Source organism: Stenella coeruleoalba, assembly GCF_951394435.1.
Source record: "Stenella coeruleoalba genome assembly, chromosome: 5".
NCBI classification, from domain to species: Eukaryota; Metazoa; Chordata; class Mammalia; order Artiodactyla; family Delphinidae; genus Stenella; species Stenella coeruleoalba.
Window position 1 is genome coordinate 70,116,710 of NC_137150.1, and position 21,127 is coordinate 70,137,836.

The window sequence follows — 21,127 nt, forward strand, 5'->3', positions numbered from 1 at the left end:
ATGAAAAATTACCAAATGACATATAATTCCTATTCTTTTTTTATTTTTTTGTTTTTATTTTAAATACAGAGTTAATTATATAATCAACACCCTATGTTTTTCTGGTTTTATGCATTTCTTGTTTTGTAAGATATCTATCAGATATAAGTCCCAGTTTGTCTTAAAATAGTGAGGGGACAGTCTTCCTCTTCTCTTTTTTTTTCTGATATGATTTTTGTGGGAAAATGAGTCACTCAGAGACTGAAAAGAAGCTGAAGAAATGGACAGTTAGTGGTTGGGTCATGCGTGTATTCAGAGTACATCAGTTATCTCTGCTATACACATGGGCTGTGAGGAGGCAGTCTTTCAGAATAGAATTCCTAGGGGATTCAGCAGAGATTTCTGACTTTGAGACAGGTAGAGGCATTGATTAGAAAGAACTGGTATAAGGCAGATAAGCTCCAAAGAAAAATGGCGTCTGACCTTTAAGGCTTAGTGAAATTAGGCCTAATTAGGTCTAGAACAATCAGTGATGGCAGAACTTGCCTCAGCAACTAGTAGTAAATATGCTTTGGCCAAACACTCTCAGAGAGGAATGATTCCTGGTTGTAAGTTACTTTCTCAGGAACTTGAACCCATAGGAAATCCCTTCAAGAGAAGCAGAGGAATTAGTTTTACTGTCAGTGCAAGGATCTGTAGCCTAGAAGAGGAATTTGGAAACCCTTCAGAGAAGAGCTTCTCCTAGGGTTATCAGGGCAGCATGTGTAAGACTCAGTCTGACTGTAAAACAAACAGAGGCCATAGTTTGGAGTGTAGAGGGGAGGGACAGGAGAACCGCTGGGGAGGTGTTTGTATACGCAGGTTTTGTTTTCTCTGTCAAAGCAAAGCGTCATGTCAGACTCACCGACTCAAGCTCTCCTCTAACCTCTCTAACCCTCCCAGTCCCAGTTGAAAACCACTGGTCTAGACTTCATACCCGGAGTTTTCAGTGAGAAACAGATTCTAGAAGTTGAGAATATCCCTAGGTCCCACACTGCAAGTTTAGATAGCTGTGTAACAGTTCCTTTTCTTTTTGAGTTGGCAGGATTTAGCAGGAAAAGAAACTTAAGATTGTCCTTTGCTAAAGATGAGAAATCCATGTTCTGAAAACTATATTTTGCTTTTATATTGTTACTTTTTCCTAATCTTCTGGGGAAAAACCATTCCTTTGAAACATTTTCACTTTGAGCTAAACTAATGGAAATCTTGGTCAGGATAGATGGGAGAGTGGTGTTCTCCTGAACAACCAGCGTGGTGGGAACAGGTGGACAGGTGGAAGTAAAACAGGGCAGGAAGAGTGGGAGAATATAGTTGGAATTTTCCTTCCTGTCTCAGACCAAATAGCAGAAGTTTAAGGAAACAGTGAAATTTCTCTTTATTAAATTTCTTCTCATGTTTTCAGAGAATATTATTTAGTAGTTCCATTTACAAGCCGTTTATTTGTGTTTCAGTGTTATTTTTATATAAATACTCAGATTCCGTAGCTTGGTACAGTTTGGGGCAAAGTGCTATGGTAGTAACTTGTTTAGAGTAGTGAATTTGAAGCTAGTTTCCTGTACCATGCAGTTTTGAAAGAAGGATGGAAAAAATGAAAAGATAAAGTTAATTTGACACCGTACTGAGTCTTGCTTTCAGACTTACCACTAGTGTGTATGCTTTCCTCATTTGGTGAAGAGATTGTAAACAATTATAGAGAAGAGACTGGAAGTGAATTTAAGAATGTTGGGCACCTCACAGAAGCAATCTAAGAAGGATTTCAATGAAAAGACTTTTTAAAAAAATCAGACTGAATTTTGTATTTATCAGAAAAGGAGCATGTCAACAGGCACAGGGCCTTACAGTCATCCAGTTCTTAGATATGAGGCATTTATAGAACATTATCTCTTCCCGTGTATATAGGGCACTTTTTCCTAGATTGAAATCATACCCTAAGGTCAAGAAAGGATGTACATAGTAAGGTGCCTGATCCTGTGACTTGGACAGTAAAACATCTCAGCCAAAGTATCGATAAAGTATAGCAAATAGGGCTAATCCCCTTCCCCCCTTGCCCCCTCACATGTCCAGGTTGTTTTGCATTCATAAGCCGGGGTACTCTGGTTTTCCTTGTTTGTTGTGGTTGAGCTTGTGTCACCAATCGTGCAAAAGTAATATATTTATTAAAATTGGGACTCTGTTTTTATAATTATGCCAAGTCATGAACCATCTAAACACAGTCCTCTTTTAAACATTTCAAAGTGTGTTCACAATGAAACCAAGAATGAACTGGAGAAGATGTTGAAATGTAATGAGGAGCACCCAGCTTATCTCGCAAGTGATGAGATAACTACAGTCCGAAAGAACCTTGAATCCCGAGGAGTAGAAGTAGACCCAAGCTTGGTAATAAACTGCTGAAAAGCATGAACTTGCTTCCTTAGTCTTTGTTTCTTGTAGTAAAATGTTACTACTTCTAATGTATTACTTAGATATTTAAGTGCTTAATTGTACTTTGATCCTGTGTACTTTTGCTGACAAAAAGAAGTTGGTCATTTTGAGTGTGGAAACAGTTGAAATTTTATTCTCAGTATTGCTTTAAGTATAATGCTTTAATTTGTAAATGGGGAACTTGAGACTTAGAAAAGGGAAGTTCTCTGGGCAAATTCAGCAGTAAGTTCTGGGAAAAGGGGAGAGACCCCACCGAGATCTCTGCACTACGTTACGCTGTTTCAGATTGCAGAATGAAATTTTTGCTTAAATATGGCTCACTTAATATGTATGTTTTTTCAGTCAAATGTATCTTAATCAGGTGTGAGTAAATTGGATAATACCTTTGGGTTCTATCTCATTTTCTTTCTTCATAATAAATATGAGGATATATAATTATAGTTTAGGCTACTTTTGCTTACCTTCATGATGCTTATTTGGAGAAAAATTTAAAAAAACAATTGTGTTTCTGGGCCTGTGTTCCCTAGTTAGTTAGGGTGTGAGGGATCAAAGCTTCATTTTAACATTAGCTTAAATTAGCTTAAGTGAACCCCATCTAGAAAAGTAATTCTAGTGAGGAAAACAATCATTTAAGAAGTTTCAGGGCCATGCATAGATTCTCTTAAAGATTTATTTGCTATTTATGTTTCTCCACTTGAGAAATGAGTATACTTAATTTAAAATCCACCAGAGGTCAGAACAAGAAAAGAAAACTGATGAAAAGAAACAGTTAAAGCTGCTATACATCTCATTGTTTATAAATTGAAAATGAAATTAAAACTAATGATTACATGAAATTATTAGTTGAATATAGATTTCATTTATCCACATTGGTCCTAGCTCTTACTAACAGTAAATTCTGTTCGGTTGGATACTTTTGAACTTTATAAGTGGTTAATACAATAGGAGGGATTTAATCCATATCTTAGGATATGAATTGGCTGTATATCTTACTTTCTGTGAACGAGAAAGTATCAGATTTTTTCCAAGAGAAACTATGTTCACTGCATTTTGTGAAGCTATAAAATAGGTAGCAAAGTACTGTGATAAGAATAGTGGATAGACTAGATGTCAGGAGATGTGAATTCCAGTACACTTCCATTCTATTAGCTAGTAATATTGCCTTTAGTTATTGGTATAATCTCAGCCCCCTTTTCTCAACTGTCAGATGGTGTTGATGATGCTTGTTCTACTTTCTCAACATTATTTTTGTTGTGCTTGAAAAAAGACAATGGTGTGGAAGACCTCTGAACACCCTAACAGACTATATAATAATAAAGTGGTGGGAGTCATATTGCTGAAGGAACAATGAAATTTCATAACGAGAAAGGAAATGTTGTTGGGTTGATGGACATGGTCTGAGACCAGCTTCCTAGTCTGACTCTGACCTCTGACAAGGCTCACAACCTCTTTTTGCCTTGGACACCTTACCTCTAACCAGAGGAAGATAATCTCCACCCTCTCTGCTCTACCAGATGATTAATAATAATGCTTGTTAGAAACACTGCAAATATTGAAGTATATAGACTGGTAAGGAGTCAGAGCACTAGTGGTCTAATCTTTACCTTGAAGAAAAAAAATTTTTTAATGGATATAGAAGGTTGACAGAATAACAACATTGCCATTGGTTTTAATTAACTTTTTTATAAGTAAACTTTGTATATAACTTTTCAGAATGTGTTTGATCAACCTGGAGAGCATACAGTAACTCTTTGGTCTCTTTTCTTTTTATTATTTTAGATCAAGGATACTTGGCACCAAGTTTATAGAAGACATTTCTTAAAAACAGCCCTAAACCATTGTAACCTTTGTCGAAGAGGCTTCTATTACTACCAGAGGCATTTTGTAGATTCTGAGGTAAGGTTTCCAAAAACAAAGAGAAATGTTTTTTAGTGATAGTTGTTAATTGCTTAAAAGTAAGCTTGAGGTTTAGCATTAACTTTTAAGTCTTTTGATCTTCTGAAAAAAAGTATGCGTAATTTATAGAGTGACCTAACTTTTATTTTTTCAAAGATATTTACCACTTTTGTAGTGATTACATTTTACATACATATCATCCCAGTGCATATTAGATCGTGTGCATATAATAGGCACTACAATACTTTTTAAAGATTTTTTTAAGAATTAACTATGTTAGAAAATAATACTTTACCATTATAGAAAGTAAATGGAATAAATAAATGTTAAAAAAAAACAACCATGCAAAAGGAAACAATATTTTATAATCCCCTGACCTAGAAATACTTTTAGTTAACATTTTTATGTATATCCGTTCACCTCTTTCTATACCTGTTGTATGTATGTGTGTGTAGATATATAACATAACCATTTATTTGCATAATGGAAATAATAATGCACTACATTTTTTATCATGCTTTCCCCCATATTGTAATTCTTTATATCATGAAAATCTATTTTTTTGTTTTTGAATTTTTTTCTATTTATTTTTTTATACAGCATGTTCTTATTAGTTACCAATTTTATTCATATTAGTGTATATATGTCAATCCTAATCTCCCAATTCATCCCACCACCACCACCCTTCTCCCTGCTTTCCCCCCTTGGTGTCCATGTTTGTTCACTACATCTGTGTCTCTGTTTCTGCCTTGCAAACCAGTTCATCTGTACCATTTTTCTAGATTCCACATATATGCTTTAATATACAACATTTGTTTTTCTCTTTCTGACTTACTTCACTTTGTATGACAGTCTCTAGGTCTATCCACGTCTCTACAAATGACCCAGTTTTGTTCCTTTTTATGGCTGAGTAATATTCTATTGTATATATGTACATTTTCTTTATCCATTCATCTTTCGATGGGCATTTAGGTTGCTTCCATAGCTGTCTATTGTAAAGAGTGCTGCAGTGAACATTGGGGTGCATGTGTCTTTTTGAATTATGGTTTTCTCTGTGTATATGCCCAGTAGTGGGATTGCTGGGTCATATGGTAATTCTGTTTTTAGTTTTTTAAGGAACCTCCATACTATTCTCCATAGTGGCTGTATCAATTTACATTCCCACCTACAGTCCAAGAGGGTTCCCTTTTCTCCACACCCTCTCCAGCATTTGTTGTTTGTAGATTTTCTGATGATGCCCATTCTAACCAGTGTGAGGTGATACCTCAGTGTAGTTTTGATTTCCATTTCTTTAATAATTAGTGATGTTGAGCAGCTTTTCATGTGCCTCTTGGACATCTGTATGTCTTCTTTGGAGAAATGTCTATTTAGGTCTTCTGCCCATTTCTGGATTGGGTTGTTTGTTTTTTTAATATTGAGCTGCATGAGCTGTTTATATATTTTGGAGATTAATGCTTTCTCCATTGATTCATTTGCAAATGTTTTCTCCCATTCTGAGGGTTATCTTTTCGTCTTGTTTACAGTTTCCTTGCTGTGCAAAAGCTTTTAAGTTTCATTAGGTCCCATTTGTTTATTTTTGTTTTTATTTCCACTACTCTAGGAGGTGGGTCAAAAAAGATCTCGCTGTGATTTATATCAAAGAGTGTTCTTCCTAGGTTTTCCTGTAAGAGTTTTATAGTATCTGGTCTTACATTTAGGTCTTTAATCCATTTTGAGTTTATTTTTGTGTATGGTGTTAGGGAGTGTTCTAATTTCATTCTTTTACATGTAGCTGTCCAGTTTTCCCAGCACCACTTATTGAAGAGACTGTCTTTTCTCCATTGTATATCCTTGCCTCCTTTGTCATAGATTAGTTGATTATAGGTGCGTGGATTTATCTCTGGGCTTTCTATCCTGTTCTATTGATCTATATTTCTGTTCTTGTGCCAGTACCATATTGTCTTGATTACTGTAGCTTTGTAGTATAGTCTGAAGTCAAGGAGCCTGAATTCCTCCAGCTCCATTTTTCTTTCTCAAGATTGCTTTGGCTATTCAGGGTCTTTTGTGTTTCCATACAAATTGTGAAATTTTATGTTCTAGTTCTGTGAAGAATGCCATTGGTAGTTGGATAGCGATTGCACTGAATCTGTAGATTGCTTTGGGTAGTATAGTCATTTTCACAATGTTGAGTCTTCCAATCCCAGAACATGGTATATCTCTCCATCTGTTTGTATCTTCTTTAATTTCTTTCATCACTGTCTTATAGATTTCTGCATACAGGTCTTTTGTCTCCTTAGGTAGGTTTATTCCTAGATATTTAATTCTTTTTGCTGCAGTGGTTAATGGGAGTGTTTCCTTAATTTCTGTTTTGGATTTTTCATCTTTATTGTATAGGAAAGCCAGAGATTTCTGTGCCTCAATTTTGTAGCCTGCAACTTTACCAAATTCATTGATTAGCTCTAGTAGTTTTCTGATGGCATCTTTAGGATTCTTTATGTATAGTATCATGTCATCTGCAAACGGTGGCAGTTTTACTTCTTCTTTTCCAGTTTGGATTCCTTTTATTTCTTTTTCTTCTCTGATTGCTGTGGCTAGGACTTCCAAAACTATGTTGAATAATAGTGGTGAGAGTGGACATCCTTGTCTTGTTCCCGATCTTAGAGGAAATGCTTTCAGTTTTTCACCATTGAGAATGGTGTTTGCTGTGGGTTTGTCATATATGGCATTTATTATGTTGAGATAGGTTCCCTCTATGCCCACTTTCTGGAGAGTTTTCATCATGAATGGGTGTTGAATTTTGTCAAAAGCTTTTTCTGCATCTATTGAGATGATCATATGGTTTTTATTCTTCAATTTGTTAATATGGTGTATCACATTGATTGATTTGCGTATTTTGAAGAATCCTTGCATCCCTGGGATAAATCACACTTCATCATGCTGTATGATCCTTTCAGTGTGTTGCTAGATTCTGTTTGCTAGGATTTTGTTGAGGATTTTTTAATCTAAATTCATCAGTGATATTGGTCTGTAATTTTCTTTTTTTGTAGTATCTTTGTCTGGTTTTGGCATCAGGGTGATGGTGGCCTTGTAGAATGAGTTTGGGAGTGTTCTTCCTCTGTTCCAATTTTTTGGAAGAGTTTGAGAAGGATGGGTGTTAGCTCTTCTCTAAATGTTTGATAGAAATCGCCTGTGAAGCCATATGGTCCTGGGCTTTTATTTGTTGGGAGATTTTTAATCACAGTTTCATTACTTGTGATTGGTCTGTTCATATTTTCTATTTCTTCCTGGTTCAGTCTTGGAAGGTTATACCTTTCTAAGAATTTGTCCATTTCTTCCAGGTTGTCCATTTTATTGGCATACAGTTGCTTGTAGTAGTCTCTTAGGATGCTTTGTATATCTGCAGTGTCTGTTGTAACTTCTCCTTTTTCATTTTTAATTTTACTGATTTGAGTCCTCTCCCTCTTTTTCTGGATGCATCTGGCTATAAAGGTTTATCAATTTCGTTTATCTTTTCAAAGAACCTGCTTTAGTTTTATTGATCTTTGCTATTGTTTTCTTGTTTTTATTTCATTTATTTCTACTCTCATGTTTGTTATTTCTTTCCTTCTACTAACTTTGGGTTTTGTTTGTTCTCTCTCCAGTTCCTTTAGGTGTAACTTTAGGTTGTTTGTTTGAGATTTTTCTTGTTTCTTGAGGTAGGATTGTATTGCTATAAACTTCCCTCTTAGAACTGCTTTTGCTGCATCGCATAGGTTTTGGTTTGTTGCGTTTTCGTTGTCATTTGTCTCTAGGTGTTTTTTGATCTCCTCTTTGATTTCTTCTGTGATCTCTTGGTTATTTAGTAACATATTTTTTAGCCTCCATGTATTTGTGTCTTTTACCTTTTTTTACCTGTAATTTATTTCTAATCTCATAGCATTGTGGTCGGAAAAAATGCTTGATATGATTTCAGTTTTCTTGAATTTACCAAGGCTTGATTTGTGACCCAGGATGTGATCTATCCTGGAGAATGTTCCATGTGCACTTGAGAAGAAAGTGTAATCTGTTTTTAGATGGAATGTCCTATAAATAGCCATTAAATCTATCTGGTCTTTTGTGTCATTTAAAGCTTGTGTTTCCTTATTAATTTTCTGTTTGGATGATGTGTCCATTGGTGTAAGTAAGGTGTTGAAGTACCCCACTATTGTGTTACTGTTGATTTCCTCTTTTATAGCTGTTAGCATTTGCCTTATGTATTGAGGTGCTCCTATGTTGGGTGCATACATATTTATAATTGTTATATCTTCTTGGATTGATCCCTTGATCTTATGTAGTGTCCTTCCTTGTCTCTTGTAACTTTCTTTATTTTAAAGTCTATTTTATGTGATAAGAGTATTGCTACTCCAGCTTTCTTTTGATTTCCATTTACATGGAATATCTTTTTCCATCCCTTCACTTTCAGTCTGTATGTGTCCCTAGTTTGAAGTGGGTCTCTTGTCGACAGCATATATATGGGTTTTATTTTTGTATCCATTCAGTGAGCCTGTGTCTTTTGGTTGGAGCATTTAATCCATTCACATTTAAGGTAATTATCAATATGTATGTTCCTATTACCATTATGTTAATTGTTTTGGGTTTGTTTTTGCAGGTCCTTCTCTTGTGTTTCCCACTTAGAGAAGTTCCTTTAGCATGTGTTGTAGAGCTGGTTTTGTGGTGCTGAATTCTCTTAGCTTTTGCTTGTCTAAAGCTTTTGATTTCTCTGTGAAATCTGAATGAGATCCCTGCCGGGTAGAGTGATCTTGGTTGTAGGTTCTTCCCTTGCATCACTTTAAGTATATCGTGCCACTGCCTTCTGGCCTACAGAGTTTCTGCTGAGAAATCAGCTGACAAACTTATGGGAATTCCCTTGTATGTTATTTGTTGCTTTTCCTTTGTTGCATTTAATATTTTTTCATTATCTTTTGTCAACTTGATTACTAAGTTTCTTGCATGTTCCTCCTTTGGCTTATCCTGCCTGGGACTCTCTGAGCTTCCTGAACTTAGGTGACTCTTTCCTTTCCCATGTAGGGAAGTTTTCAGCAGTTATCTCTTCAGATATTTTCTCAGGTCCTTTCTTTCTCTCGTCTCCTTCTGGCACCCTATGATGAGAATGTTGGTGTGTTCAATGTTGTCCCAGAGGTCTCTTAGGCTGTCTTTCTTTCTTTTCATTCTTTTTTCTTTATTGTGTTCCACAGCAGTGAATTCCACTATTTTGTCTTCCAGGTCACTTATCTGTTTTTCTGCCTCAGTTATTCAGCTATTGAGTCCTTCTAGGGTATTATTCATTTCACTTATTGTATTGTTCATCTCTGTTTGTTCTTTAATTCTTCTAAGTCTTTGTTAAACATTTCTTGCATCTTCTTGATCTTTGCCTCCATTCTTTTTCCGAGGTCCTGGATCATCTTCACTCTCATTATTCTGAATTCTTTTTCTGGAAGGTTGCCTATCTCCACTTCATTTAATTGTTTTTCTGGGGTTTTATTTTGTTCCTTCATCTGGTACATAGTCCTCTGCCTTTTCATGTTGTCTGTCTTTCTGTGAACGTGGTTTACGTTCCACAGGCTGCAGGATTATAGTTCTTGTTTCTGGTGTCTGCCCTTTGGTGGATGAGGCTATCTAAGAGGCTTGTGCAAGCTTCCTCCATGAAAATCTTGCTTTAAATAATTCTTTAAAAGAACTGTAGAAAGTTCTTAGAATTTACAACTGCACTTTAATGTCACATTTTACAAAGTAACCCCTAGGTGGCGGTAAACTAATGTATTTTGAGCTTTTTCATACAAGGATAAATGCTTTTTAAAGTGTCCTTCTGAAAGAGCTCTGTTAATAAGCGATCTTATTTGAGACCCCTAAAGTGTTTTTCTTTTGCGTTTTCAGCAGCTTAAAAGAAATTTGTGTTTAAATGTGCCTGTGTAAAAATTGGCAAGTTGTTTGCATAATTTTCATTGTTAGTAAGACCTCTCTATTGAATAAGCTTTCTTTCTTTTCTTTCTCTTTCTTTCTTGCTTTCTTTTTCCCTTTCTTGCTTTCAAAAAGGAATATGCTATTTTTTTAATTGAAATATAGTTGATTTACTATTTTATATTTGTTTCAGGTATACAGAATAGTGATTCAATATTTTTATAGATTATACTCCATTTAAAGTGATTATAAAATATTGGCTATATTTCCCTGTACTGTACAATATATCCTTGTAGCTTATTTATTTTATACATAGTTGTTTGTACTACTTAATCTCCTACCCCTGTTTTACTCCTCACCCAGAGGATAAGCTTTTTAAAAACATCATTAATGTATTCGCATATGCAGCTGAATTTCAAAAATGGCTTGAGTGTACACTCAAAGAACAGAGGTTAGCCTAAGGACATATTTAAGATAACATGATTGTTAGTTGAACTAAATGCTAAGTAAGGCTATATTCTGTGAACTTCCGCTTGTATATAACATAATGAAATTCTCTACTTCCCAAGTTTACTTGCTTTGTCATTGGAATCAAAACAAAGCTATGTAGCTGTGGTGCAAATAAAACCCAAATCATGTAGAACTTTGTGGTTCCTGTGCAGAAAAAATGCAGTAGGTCCTATCTACAAGAGGAATATATGTATTAGGTAAATCTGATTATTTTTTATTAAAGCAGAGGCTGTAGGTACTGACTTCAGGAATTTTATGTGTTCATGATTGTGGTTTTTATTTTTAAGTTTGCATCTGGTAATCTTTATTACCTAATATTTCAGTTGGAATGCAATGATGTTGTCCTGTTTTGGCGAATACAGCGAATGCTTGCTATCACTGCAAATACTTTAAGACAGCAACTTACAAACACTGAAGGTAAGCCACAGAAGGACCACTTTCTAATTTGACATGAAAAATAACAGTAATAACATTTCACTTTAAATAGATGGATGCCAAAATATTTCCTGAACGTTAGATTTATTAGAAGACCAAAAATTATAATTTGCCTTTAAAATAGTAATGAAAATAAACCATAATTGAAAAAGATGGGAGATAAACATACCAGGAGTCTTTCTTCATTACACAAAAACTCTGTTAGGAAAGGACTCCTAAGCATCACTTAGGTTTTTTGGGGAATCTGTACTTCCATTAAAATATTAGGGCTTAAGAATAGGACTTTCTCTGAGGATATGTGTTTCATGTTGATAAAAGTACGGCATAACAGGTAGATATTCTCCCTATAACTGAGAAGTCTGAACTTAACAATAGATTTATCATGATGAGAAAAATAAGAACTTGCTCTCCATATATTGTTAATTTTATCATCCTTGTGCATTCATAAAAATCATGCTTCTCATATTTCTTTATTTGCTTTAAACAGTCAGGCGATTAGAGAAAAATGTTAAAGAGGTACTGGAAGATTTTGCTGAAGATAGTGAGAAGAAGGTAAAATTGCTCACTGGTAAACGAGTTCAACTGGCTGAAGACCTCAGTAAGTAATCCTTCCTGCCCTCCATCTCACTGCCTTTTCACCTTCTGCATGTCCATTTATTTCTCCATCTCATTTTAAACTTATAGAAAAGTATGTACAAAGAGCTTTTTCCCCCTGAACTGTTTGAAAGTTGCTGACCTGAAGTTCCATTAGTTCCAAGTACTTTAACGTGTGTTTTTTAGAAACAAGAATTTTCTCCTAGCAACCATCAAAATCGGGATGTTAATAGCACTGATAAATTACTACATCTAAGTTTCAGACTCCATGCAAGTTTCATCTGTTGTCCTAATATTGTCCTTCCACACAAGATGTTCCATATTCATCTTGTGCTTTCCCTGACCAAGCTTCCCTTTTTGGAGAATGATATTTAGAAATCAAGAACTAGGAACCAGATATGTTCATCATTATTGAAATATCACTGTTCCCAGACCCACTCGGTGGAGCGAAGGAACAAATACCGTGTGTGTGCGTGCGCATATATACACGTAATTACATCTGTATTTCTAATCATATGTATATATCTATTGAAAACCATAAGTTGACACCAGTGCTTTCCATTTTAATTTAATAATACCGAGTTCATTCTAATTTTTTCCTTTTCCTTATTTGTAATTCCTTTTTCTGACAGTGATAAATCTGGCTCTACGTATCTTTAATATATTTCCTTATTTTGATCAGTCCTCTTATATGTAACCAAACTTGCTACTGTCCCCTTCATTGCACAAATGTCCTTCTCACCCAGCTCGGTTCTTATCGCCCAACTCCAGGCCACTACCACAATACCTTACCCTGTGTTGACACCCTTTCCACCTCATCTAGGCTCTGACATTCTGTGCCAGGTTGCCCTTCCTAATGGAGTCCTTTTTACTGAGCTCATGCTCTGACACTGCCAGGCATCTCTCTCTCTCATTCTTCCTACCCGCTGCCCGGCTACACGAGGACTCTTCCTCACCTGAAGCCCAACCGTGCTTTTGTAGAGATACTGTTTTCATCCTGCTGTGCTTTGGCCGCCTGCACTGACTCTCCTCCTACACGGATCCTCTCCTCACTGCTGGGCAGGTCGCGAACACCCTCTTACACCTGGTCTGGCTTTAACACCTATACCAGGGTGATATGGCTCCCCACCTTCAGCCCCCAACCTAGCTGGGCCCTGTTAGTCACTTTGTCACTTTGTTTTTGGGGGCTTTGGGGGGGCACGGAGGGACATTTGGTTCTTCTTTGAATGCTAGTGAATTCCTAGCTTTAAGATGTTTGGATTGCCTATTAAGATTTACTTAAATACTTGAGAACCGAAGGAAATCAGTGAGAAGTTAATATTATTAAATAAAAATGAAAATACTGGTGGTTAGTGCTTCTGTTTGAGTTTACCTTGTTACAAGTTTCCCTTATTTCAACTTCATGAAACAGTATTTTTTTCTTTCAGTGTAAACTTAAATTTACTATCTATGAATTTTCTGATATCCAGAAGGTAGCACATGCTCAACCAAAAGCAGTTCTTCACATTTGAAAACAGTTTCTAAGCTGAATATTTAGCACTACAATACAACCCCTAGAACATCCAAGTGAAACCAAGCAGCGCTTTCCTGTCTTCTGCTGTGTGCCAGAGCAGCGTGTTCTCCTCCACTGCTTGTCCTCTCTTTCTGTCTCCTCCCTACTATCTCAGCTTCCTATTTCTTTCTCTTTTCCTTTTCCTTCTTTCTTTAGGTAATCTTTTTTTGAAATATATCTCACTTTAACTTTTATTTCCATCGTCTGTTGCTGTTCTTCCAGTTTTTTCATGCTGCCTTGGTGGTGTAGTTAAGTCTGTGCTAACTCATAGAAGGCCTGTGCTTAAATCTGAACTACCATGTACTAGCTGTGTTATCTTAGGCAGGGTATCTTCCACAGCCTTAGCTTCTTTGTAAGAATGATACTATAATTGTTTTCTTCTTACAGGGTTGGTAGGGGAATTGGTTCAAAAAAACATTTGGAAGTTTCTGGTTCATAATTTCATGCTAAATTAGTACTGTTACAGGAAGAGATGTGTCAGTATCACAGTGTATACAGATCTATTTCTTTTGTATCCCTCGAGACATAGTTATCAGACAGTGAAATACTTCCATGTGTTCTACCAGCATATACATTTTTAAGTGATTAGAAAATATGTCTTTTCTCATGTTTTATAATAGAGTGTTGTGTAACCCCATCATTTTCTACTCCCAATTTGATTGTTTAAGGAAAGTGTATTGCTAACACAAATTTGTGCACTGTCAAGCCAAGTCTTATGTTTTCCTGAGAAAGTACTCATATGACTCCCTTGAAATGATTTACTACTTTTGTATATATATAATTATTGTCGTGTTAATGTACCAAATAATGTCCTTGGAAGCAAGTGTTTGACCAGTGACTCAGCCTCATCAGTCACACTAAAGGAGATGAGCCATGACTTTGTCCATTAGTTGAAAAAAAATCTTGAGAGTACCTTTTCCTTACTGTTTATGTTCAGCCTAACACTTGCGAATATGGTCATGGATACTTTCAACCAGTAAACTGTCACAGTTTAATGGTTACTACTGTCTTACACAGATCAAAGTTCCTAATATAGCATATTCAATTAGAATATGGTAAGTCGGTTAATGAAATTTAGAGAAAGGGAGTCAGAGTTTTTGTTTGTTTTTACTACAGTTTCAAAATGGTACAGGGTAGATTATTGTAGAGATTGGTAGAAGTTTGATGCATCATATATTTTGCCAGTTTTAAACGTGCCCAATTTCAAATCATTTCACCACTTTACTTTGGGGATTCTTCGACTGGTTGTCCTTTAAGATGAGTACATAAGTAGTACGGTATTCTCTCATATTCTGGAGAAAATATACTGTGTTCAATATTGAAGTGAAGCCACAAAGCTAGAGTTAGGAAGATGAAAGAAATGAAAGAAGAGCTTGCCTCTTCTAGTTCTAGGAGGCTTATGAGATAAGGAGGCATACAAGGAACCAGGACTCTGGAGATGCAGTGGATTCCATAGGCGGAGCAGGGGAAGGTCAGGAGGAACCTGGGACATCTTAGGATATAGAAAGTAAGGAAGTAGTTGAAGGATGATAGGGACAGGTCAACAAGATACAGAAGCCAATGTGCAGAGGTTCCTGTTGGCTAAAACTAGGACAGTTTGGGCATCAATATAAATAAGGACAGTTATAAATTATAATCCATTGAATAAAACAGGAGTCCATAAATTGATAATTATATAAGTAAATGAATAAAATCAATGATGAGGAATGGGATGTTTGTACAATCACACAAATTGTCTCCATGCAAAATAATTGAAAAGGAAAAAAGAGTAACTTTAAAGTGGGGAAGGCTGGTAATAACCACCTTAATCAAGTGGTCACAGTAATATTATCAGTAGTAGTCAAATCAGAACTGTGTGCCACCTTATAGAATGCAGTGAGAAGAACCCAGCGTCACTTCTATGATTTTCTTACCTTCAATGTATAACTTAAATTCAATCATAAGGATACATCAGAAAAACCCCAATTAAAGCACAGTCTACAAAATAGCTGGCTTGTAATCTTTAAAATGTATCAAGATCATGAGAGACAAGGAAAGACTGAGGAACTGTTCCAGGTTGAGGGAGACTAAAGAACAAGAAAACGAAATACAATGCGTGATCCTGAGCTAGGTCTTTTTGCTCTAAAGGACATTCATGGGACAGTTGGTGGGAATCTAAGGGTTACAAGGTAGTAATACTTCACTGTTAATTTTTAAACCTTGTTAGATTAGGATTATTTAGGAAAATATTTGTAGCTACTACACAGAATATTTGGGGCTTGTGGGGCATAATGACAGTAAATGATTCAGGAAAAATGTTCTTTGTAGTATTTTTACAACTGTTGCCTAAGTCTGAGAAAAGGGTAAAAAAAAATTTAATTTTGTTTTTATAGCTGATAATGGATCAGGGATCATATGAAAATAATTTAGAGATAATGAGACTTTTGAAAACATGACCTCTGAAGATGTTGAAAGACTGAGTTGCCTCATGGACAGTTTAGTAAAATACATAGCTAATCTTTCCACCTTATTCCTTTTTTGCATTGTCTAGTCATACTCAGAATTGTCTGGTGTTTAAATATGTTCACTATGACCTTGATGAAATTCTTTTGATTTTATAGTGAATTTTATCTCAAAGGATTTTTTATAGATACTTAAATACAGCACTAATTTAGATAAAATCTATTTGGATTCCCAGCATAGTTTTTAATAATGTGTCCAATGTATTTACTGAAACAGACCGCAATTTTAAAACGCTTTCTTTGAAGAGGAAAAAATTGGCATGTTACAGCTCAATTTAAAATGTTTCTTTCTATAATGATCTGCTTATGATTTATAAGATGTATTTTATGATTGTCATTATATAAAATAAGTAATAGTGCTAACATCTCACAGACTATTTTTGGAATTTATTCTCCATCCCAGCCTGGAAACTGAGTGTCTGGACACTGGTAACAACTGCTAGTAATGTTGCTAAACTGAATTTCATCAGAACAACATGGGATTCTTTTATTGTTTGCTCTGTAAATATCATATCAACCTAGCTTACTGTGAGTTTTTGGACCTTGATATCAGTTGCATGGGGTTTAGAGCTTAGGTTTCTTTTTTAACTCTTGTTGACTATTTCCTGTGTACATAATCAAAGAATCGCTGATACCCAGGAATTAAAGGGGTATTACCATTTAGATTGTTCTCTTCTTATTTTACAATAAATTCCTTTTCATTTTTGTATCGAAACTTGAATCTATTTATGAATATAAATTAATATTTGAATAAATTTCCTGTGCCAGATATTAGGTTATGTGTTTAACATGCAGTCTCATAGGTATAGTCATTTTTCTCATGTTATAGAAAAAGAAACGGCAGCCTAAGAAACACAGATAGTAACCGGTAAAGCCAAGATTTGAGCCCAGGTCTTTTAACTACTCTGCTGAACTAATTTGAGAAGCAAACCCCAAGGTGTTAGACAATATAATTATATAAAATGGTCTTTTATATTTGGAGGCTCCCATAGTTAACAGTGTCCTTTATGGAGAGGGTCAAAAAAGACATACATGTTAGTTATGACCGTGATAATCATCATGATAATTATCATCCTCTGTACTTCGTACACTAAAAAACCTTTGCAGCTTAAACTTTCAAACAATATGAAAACTTTGATAGCATTAGAACATCTGGGTAAGAGAACACAGAAGTGTAAATGAAGCCAGTAAACAGATGGAAGGAAGTTAATTTTCTTTACGTGACTTGTTAAATTGTCTTGAAGTACACTCAGTTGAATTCCGCCATAGGTAAGTAGTACCAAAGTTGCCCAAAATTCAGACACAGCTTTTCAGTGTGGTGTGTTTGTACTTAGAGACTTAAAATCCAGCTGTAACAGATACAGAATCTTTACTTGAGCATATGGCTGTTATTCTAAGTTGAGGCTTTTTGTCGAGCTTGTCTGGGAGTGTTGAAATGTTTTATAATAAACTTCAGTGTATTTCTTCATATTTCTTGTACTTTACATGAAGAGAAGATATGCTTCAGTCAAAACCGAATATTTCATATTTACATCTATCTCATTTACTAATGAAATGTGAAAACAGTCTTAAACCTTTTTACTTGGGCTACCATTACACAGGCTTATTTTAATGATAATAGTTTGATGTCCTCAATGTTAAAAACAGTGTAGCTTAAAGGGCTGGTAAATTAGAATTTTCCAATATCCGCAGCTTTTTTTCTCCCATGGTTAATTTGCTCTGCTGACTCTCTACACGAGGTGGCAACAGCTGGCCTTTTTACTGGAGGTCCGGGGATTAGAGAAGCAGTCGCAGCAGCATGCTCGGCCTCTTGCCTCTGTTGACTGTTCTTTATTGTTTGATGCCTGAGCATCTCCCAGACAGCCGGCAATTGTTTCTTGAAACTAAAGTTTGTTTCTCTTGGCAATATACAATGCTGGTGGGGCTTGTCTTTGTGTCTCCTTACTTTCCCAGTCTCCTCTTATCCTCCATCCTATGCTTTCTCTTGATAATTAGAATGGAGGAAAGATACAGGCTTTCTATCGTAGTGTGCAGGAGATTCAGTTTTGATGCTAAAAACTTAGAAATGTAGATGACAGATGGAAATTTCTTTTTTCTCTGAGCTACCAGGTAGTAACAAATTATTTTTATAATGAAAATTTTGTTTGTTCTTCATAATTAACGTACTAGTGCATTTTTTAAATTATGGTTATAAAAAGGGAGTAGAGGCAGAATGATCCAGTACTACCATTTTATAAGCTAAGATCAGAAGAGAAATGCACCTTAGCTGCTTAAGTTTAAGAAGTACCTTTGGGCTTCCCTGGTGGCGCAGTGGTTGAGAGTCCGCCTGCCGATGCAGGGGACACGGGTTCGTGCCCCGGTCTGGGAGGATCCCGCATGCAGTGGAGCGGCTGGGCCCGTGAGCCATGGCCGCTGAGCCTGCGCGTCCGGAGCCTGTGCTCCACAACGGGAGAGGTGACAACAGTGAGAGGCCCGTGTACTGCAAAAAAAAAAAAGAAGAAGAATAAGTACCTTCGTTATCTCTGAGATATAATTCTAGTTTATAAGAGAGTTAAGAAATGTCTTCATGCCATGTTAAAACTGGGATAAAAAGTAGTCAGGAAATATCTAGATGGGAGAAGCTTCAGCAAGAATAATTTTGTTGTTCTTTATTTAGGAAAGAAAAATAGCAAGATACTCTTGAGTTTAATTTTCATTGGCTCCTCCGCATTCCTAAACTTCTGCCGTACTTGCGGAATCCTTGAGGGCCTTGATGGATGAAACCCGTGGCCACGAAGTAGTGTGAGACTGAAAATCATCCTAGAAAGATTATTGTACTCAGAATCTGGAACTTAAAACTGTAGAAAAGGGAAGTCATGTGTTTAAACTGTTTCTCCCGAGGTAGGGCTACGGCATGCGTATTTTGCCAAGTCTCCACAGGCGATTGTTGCCACACACCGCCACCACCCACTCTGCCCCCGCACCAGTTCTCTGGAGAGTTCTTCATGCTTACAGCGGCACAGTCTGTTATTTTTATTAATGGGCATGAAATCGACATATATCTTCTTTTAGTAGAGTCTGATAAATCATGTGACTATTGAAAATTTGTTATTTGAACTATTATCTATAGTAGCATGTTCATTTGTTTCTGTAGACATAACCAAAGAAAATGAATTTTAAAGGGATTTAAAGGAGGAGAGGGTAGCATTGAGTTGTAGAATTCTAGGTACCTAGGCAACTGTAAAAACCATAATCTCTGTGGCATCATTTATACCTACATACTGTGACTGTGGTTTTTTGGCCAGTAATTACAGGCACTCAGTACTGCTTTCTCATCTCTCCTGGCTTCTAGCACACTTCTAAGCAGCCTTTCCCTCTTTCTCTTTTTTTCTTATGTCTCTCACTGTGCCTTCTTATACATCATTATTATCTCTTGGTCCTGAGCTAGTGTTTTTCCTCCTCCCTGCTTATTTAACTTCCTTCAGTGGTTAAAAACCTTACTGAGGTACTGCCAGTGTTGTTTAATTGAGCAGAAGGCAGGCTTCCCACTATAGACAACTGTAGATCAACCAAAATAACCAATTGAAGAAAAAAATGTTTTCATGTCTATTATGATTGATCTATTCTGCCAAAGCCATTTGCTTCTTTCATAAATTCACCATATTTTGTATGTCATATTGAATGTGTTTGCTGAATGTTGGATCATGACGTTTTAATACAGGCTCTTCATTACCCCCTTCTCTTAACTTAAAAAAGAGGGAGAAGAAAGCTTTCTTCCACTCTGTCTCACCAGAAAACTGCCACCTCATTTCTCTTGTAGAGCAGCTCGCATTTGCTACATTCACCCCTGTACCCACACATTCCTTTGCTGGCATCTTGCGACTAGCTTTCATCCCTAGCAGAACCACTTCTTACTTCTTTCTAGGTCACCAGGGATGTCCTAATCCCCGGTCCACCCAGTTCACCGAAACACTCATTTTTGTGTGTGTGTTTATTAGGAATTTTTAAGTCGATTGGAATATTTTTATTCTATTTGACATTTATGCACTTTCTGGAATGGTTAGTAGAAGTGAGTATATTTGAAAAATGGGAAGATTAGAATGTTTCTTTTCTTCACTACAGAATAAATAGCTTTCTGTTTTATGTTATCAGTGTTTGAGCTCTTTAAGGTGTCTTCTCAGGGTTAAAGTGATTGAATTTTTAACTTCTGCCTTTGTGGAATATTTTTCCTAGTAAGGTGAAATTGACAAAGCAGCTAAGGAAGAGAGTGAAGGATTATTTTTACCTTGAGTCTGCAGAGACGAAGTAGACTCTGCCTTTGTGTTGTAGTCCAAAAAAGAGAGAGAGTGAGTTGACACAAAGAATAAAGTAATCCTCAGGGAGAGTCCTGTGTGTTAGAGGAGTAGTTATTTACATGCGCAATTCCACACGATGAGTCCGAGTTGTGTGCTTTCCAGGTCATTGATGAGGAAATTCAGACTCAAAATGGGGCTTTTACAATCAAGCACATTTTTCATGCCCTAAGTCTGTCTTTTAAAGACAACATTGACGGATATTGATAAACTGGTACAAGATTAAAAGGATATTTACTTCCCTGTAATCTTTTACAGGCTACTGTTATTCAATGCTTTACTAGCAAGTATATTCTTTTTGCTTTAAACTCACATTTTAACTGATTAAAAGTGAGAATAAAGATAGGAAAGGGCTGTTCAGTAATTTATGGATTGAATTTTTTGTTGATCATTTTAAAGTGGTTTCTATTTATGTGTTATGTATTATGTGCTTGTGTATATATGATTATGTATAAAAAAGACAGTGCACATTTTTAAAGCTAGAAATGAGGCTGTTTTTCCCTTGTTATTAATGCTTACCACTCCCTCAGTGAGACTTTAGGATGAAATAGTATCTTTACGTTTTGGATTAAACTTTGATTTGTTTTATTTTTTTAATTATGTATTCTCTCCATTCTAAGATGGAAAAAGATGGAATCTAGTTATTGAAAACTAAATCGAATTGCAAAACAATCCATTGATCTGTGGAACAGTATATTAAAAAATAAAACTAAACAAGATATGAATACATTTTTTAAAAAAGAGAACTGTCTTGAAGGACAAATTGATGCACACTGAACTGGTAACCTCTGTGAAAGAGGGTTCTCAGGATAGTTGCAGGAGGGGTTGAGGACAAAAGAAATTTTAATTTCTTTACCATTTTATACATTTCTAAACTGTTTCTTTTTCCAAATGAGCATAATTCAAAATTACCTTAGAAATTTCATATTCTTAATTATCACATTCATAGAAATGATTAAGCTGATTCATGATAT

The 21,127-nt window shown here is 35.9% G+C and overlaps 1 protein-coding gene across 4 annotated transcripts in view; it reads left to right on the forward strand.

The window, feature by feature from the left end:
* OPA1 (OPA1 mitochondrial dynamin like GTPase) overlaps positions 1-21,127 on the forward strand; it is a 97,234-nt gene that overhangs the window by 57,538 nt on the left and 18,569 nt on the right. For all 4 annotated transcript variants that reach the window (XM_079921577.1, XM_079921578.1, XM_079921579.1 and 1 more), the window contains 4 exons: positions 2,254-2,394; positions 4,219-4,335; positions 11,064-11,157; positions 11,663-11,773. In XM_079921577.1, the coding sequence (XP_079777703.1) occupies positions 2,254-2,394; positions 4,219-4,335; positions 11,064-11,157; positions 11,663-11,773 (463 nt within the window). The remainder of the gene's footprint in view (positions 1-2,253; positions 2,395-4,218; positions 4,336-11,063; positions 11,158-11,662; positions 11,774-21,127) is intronic.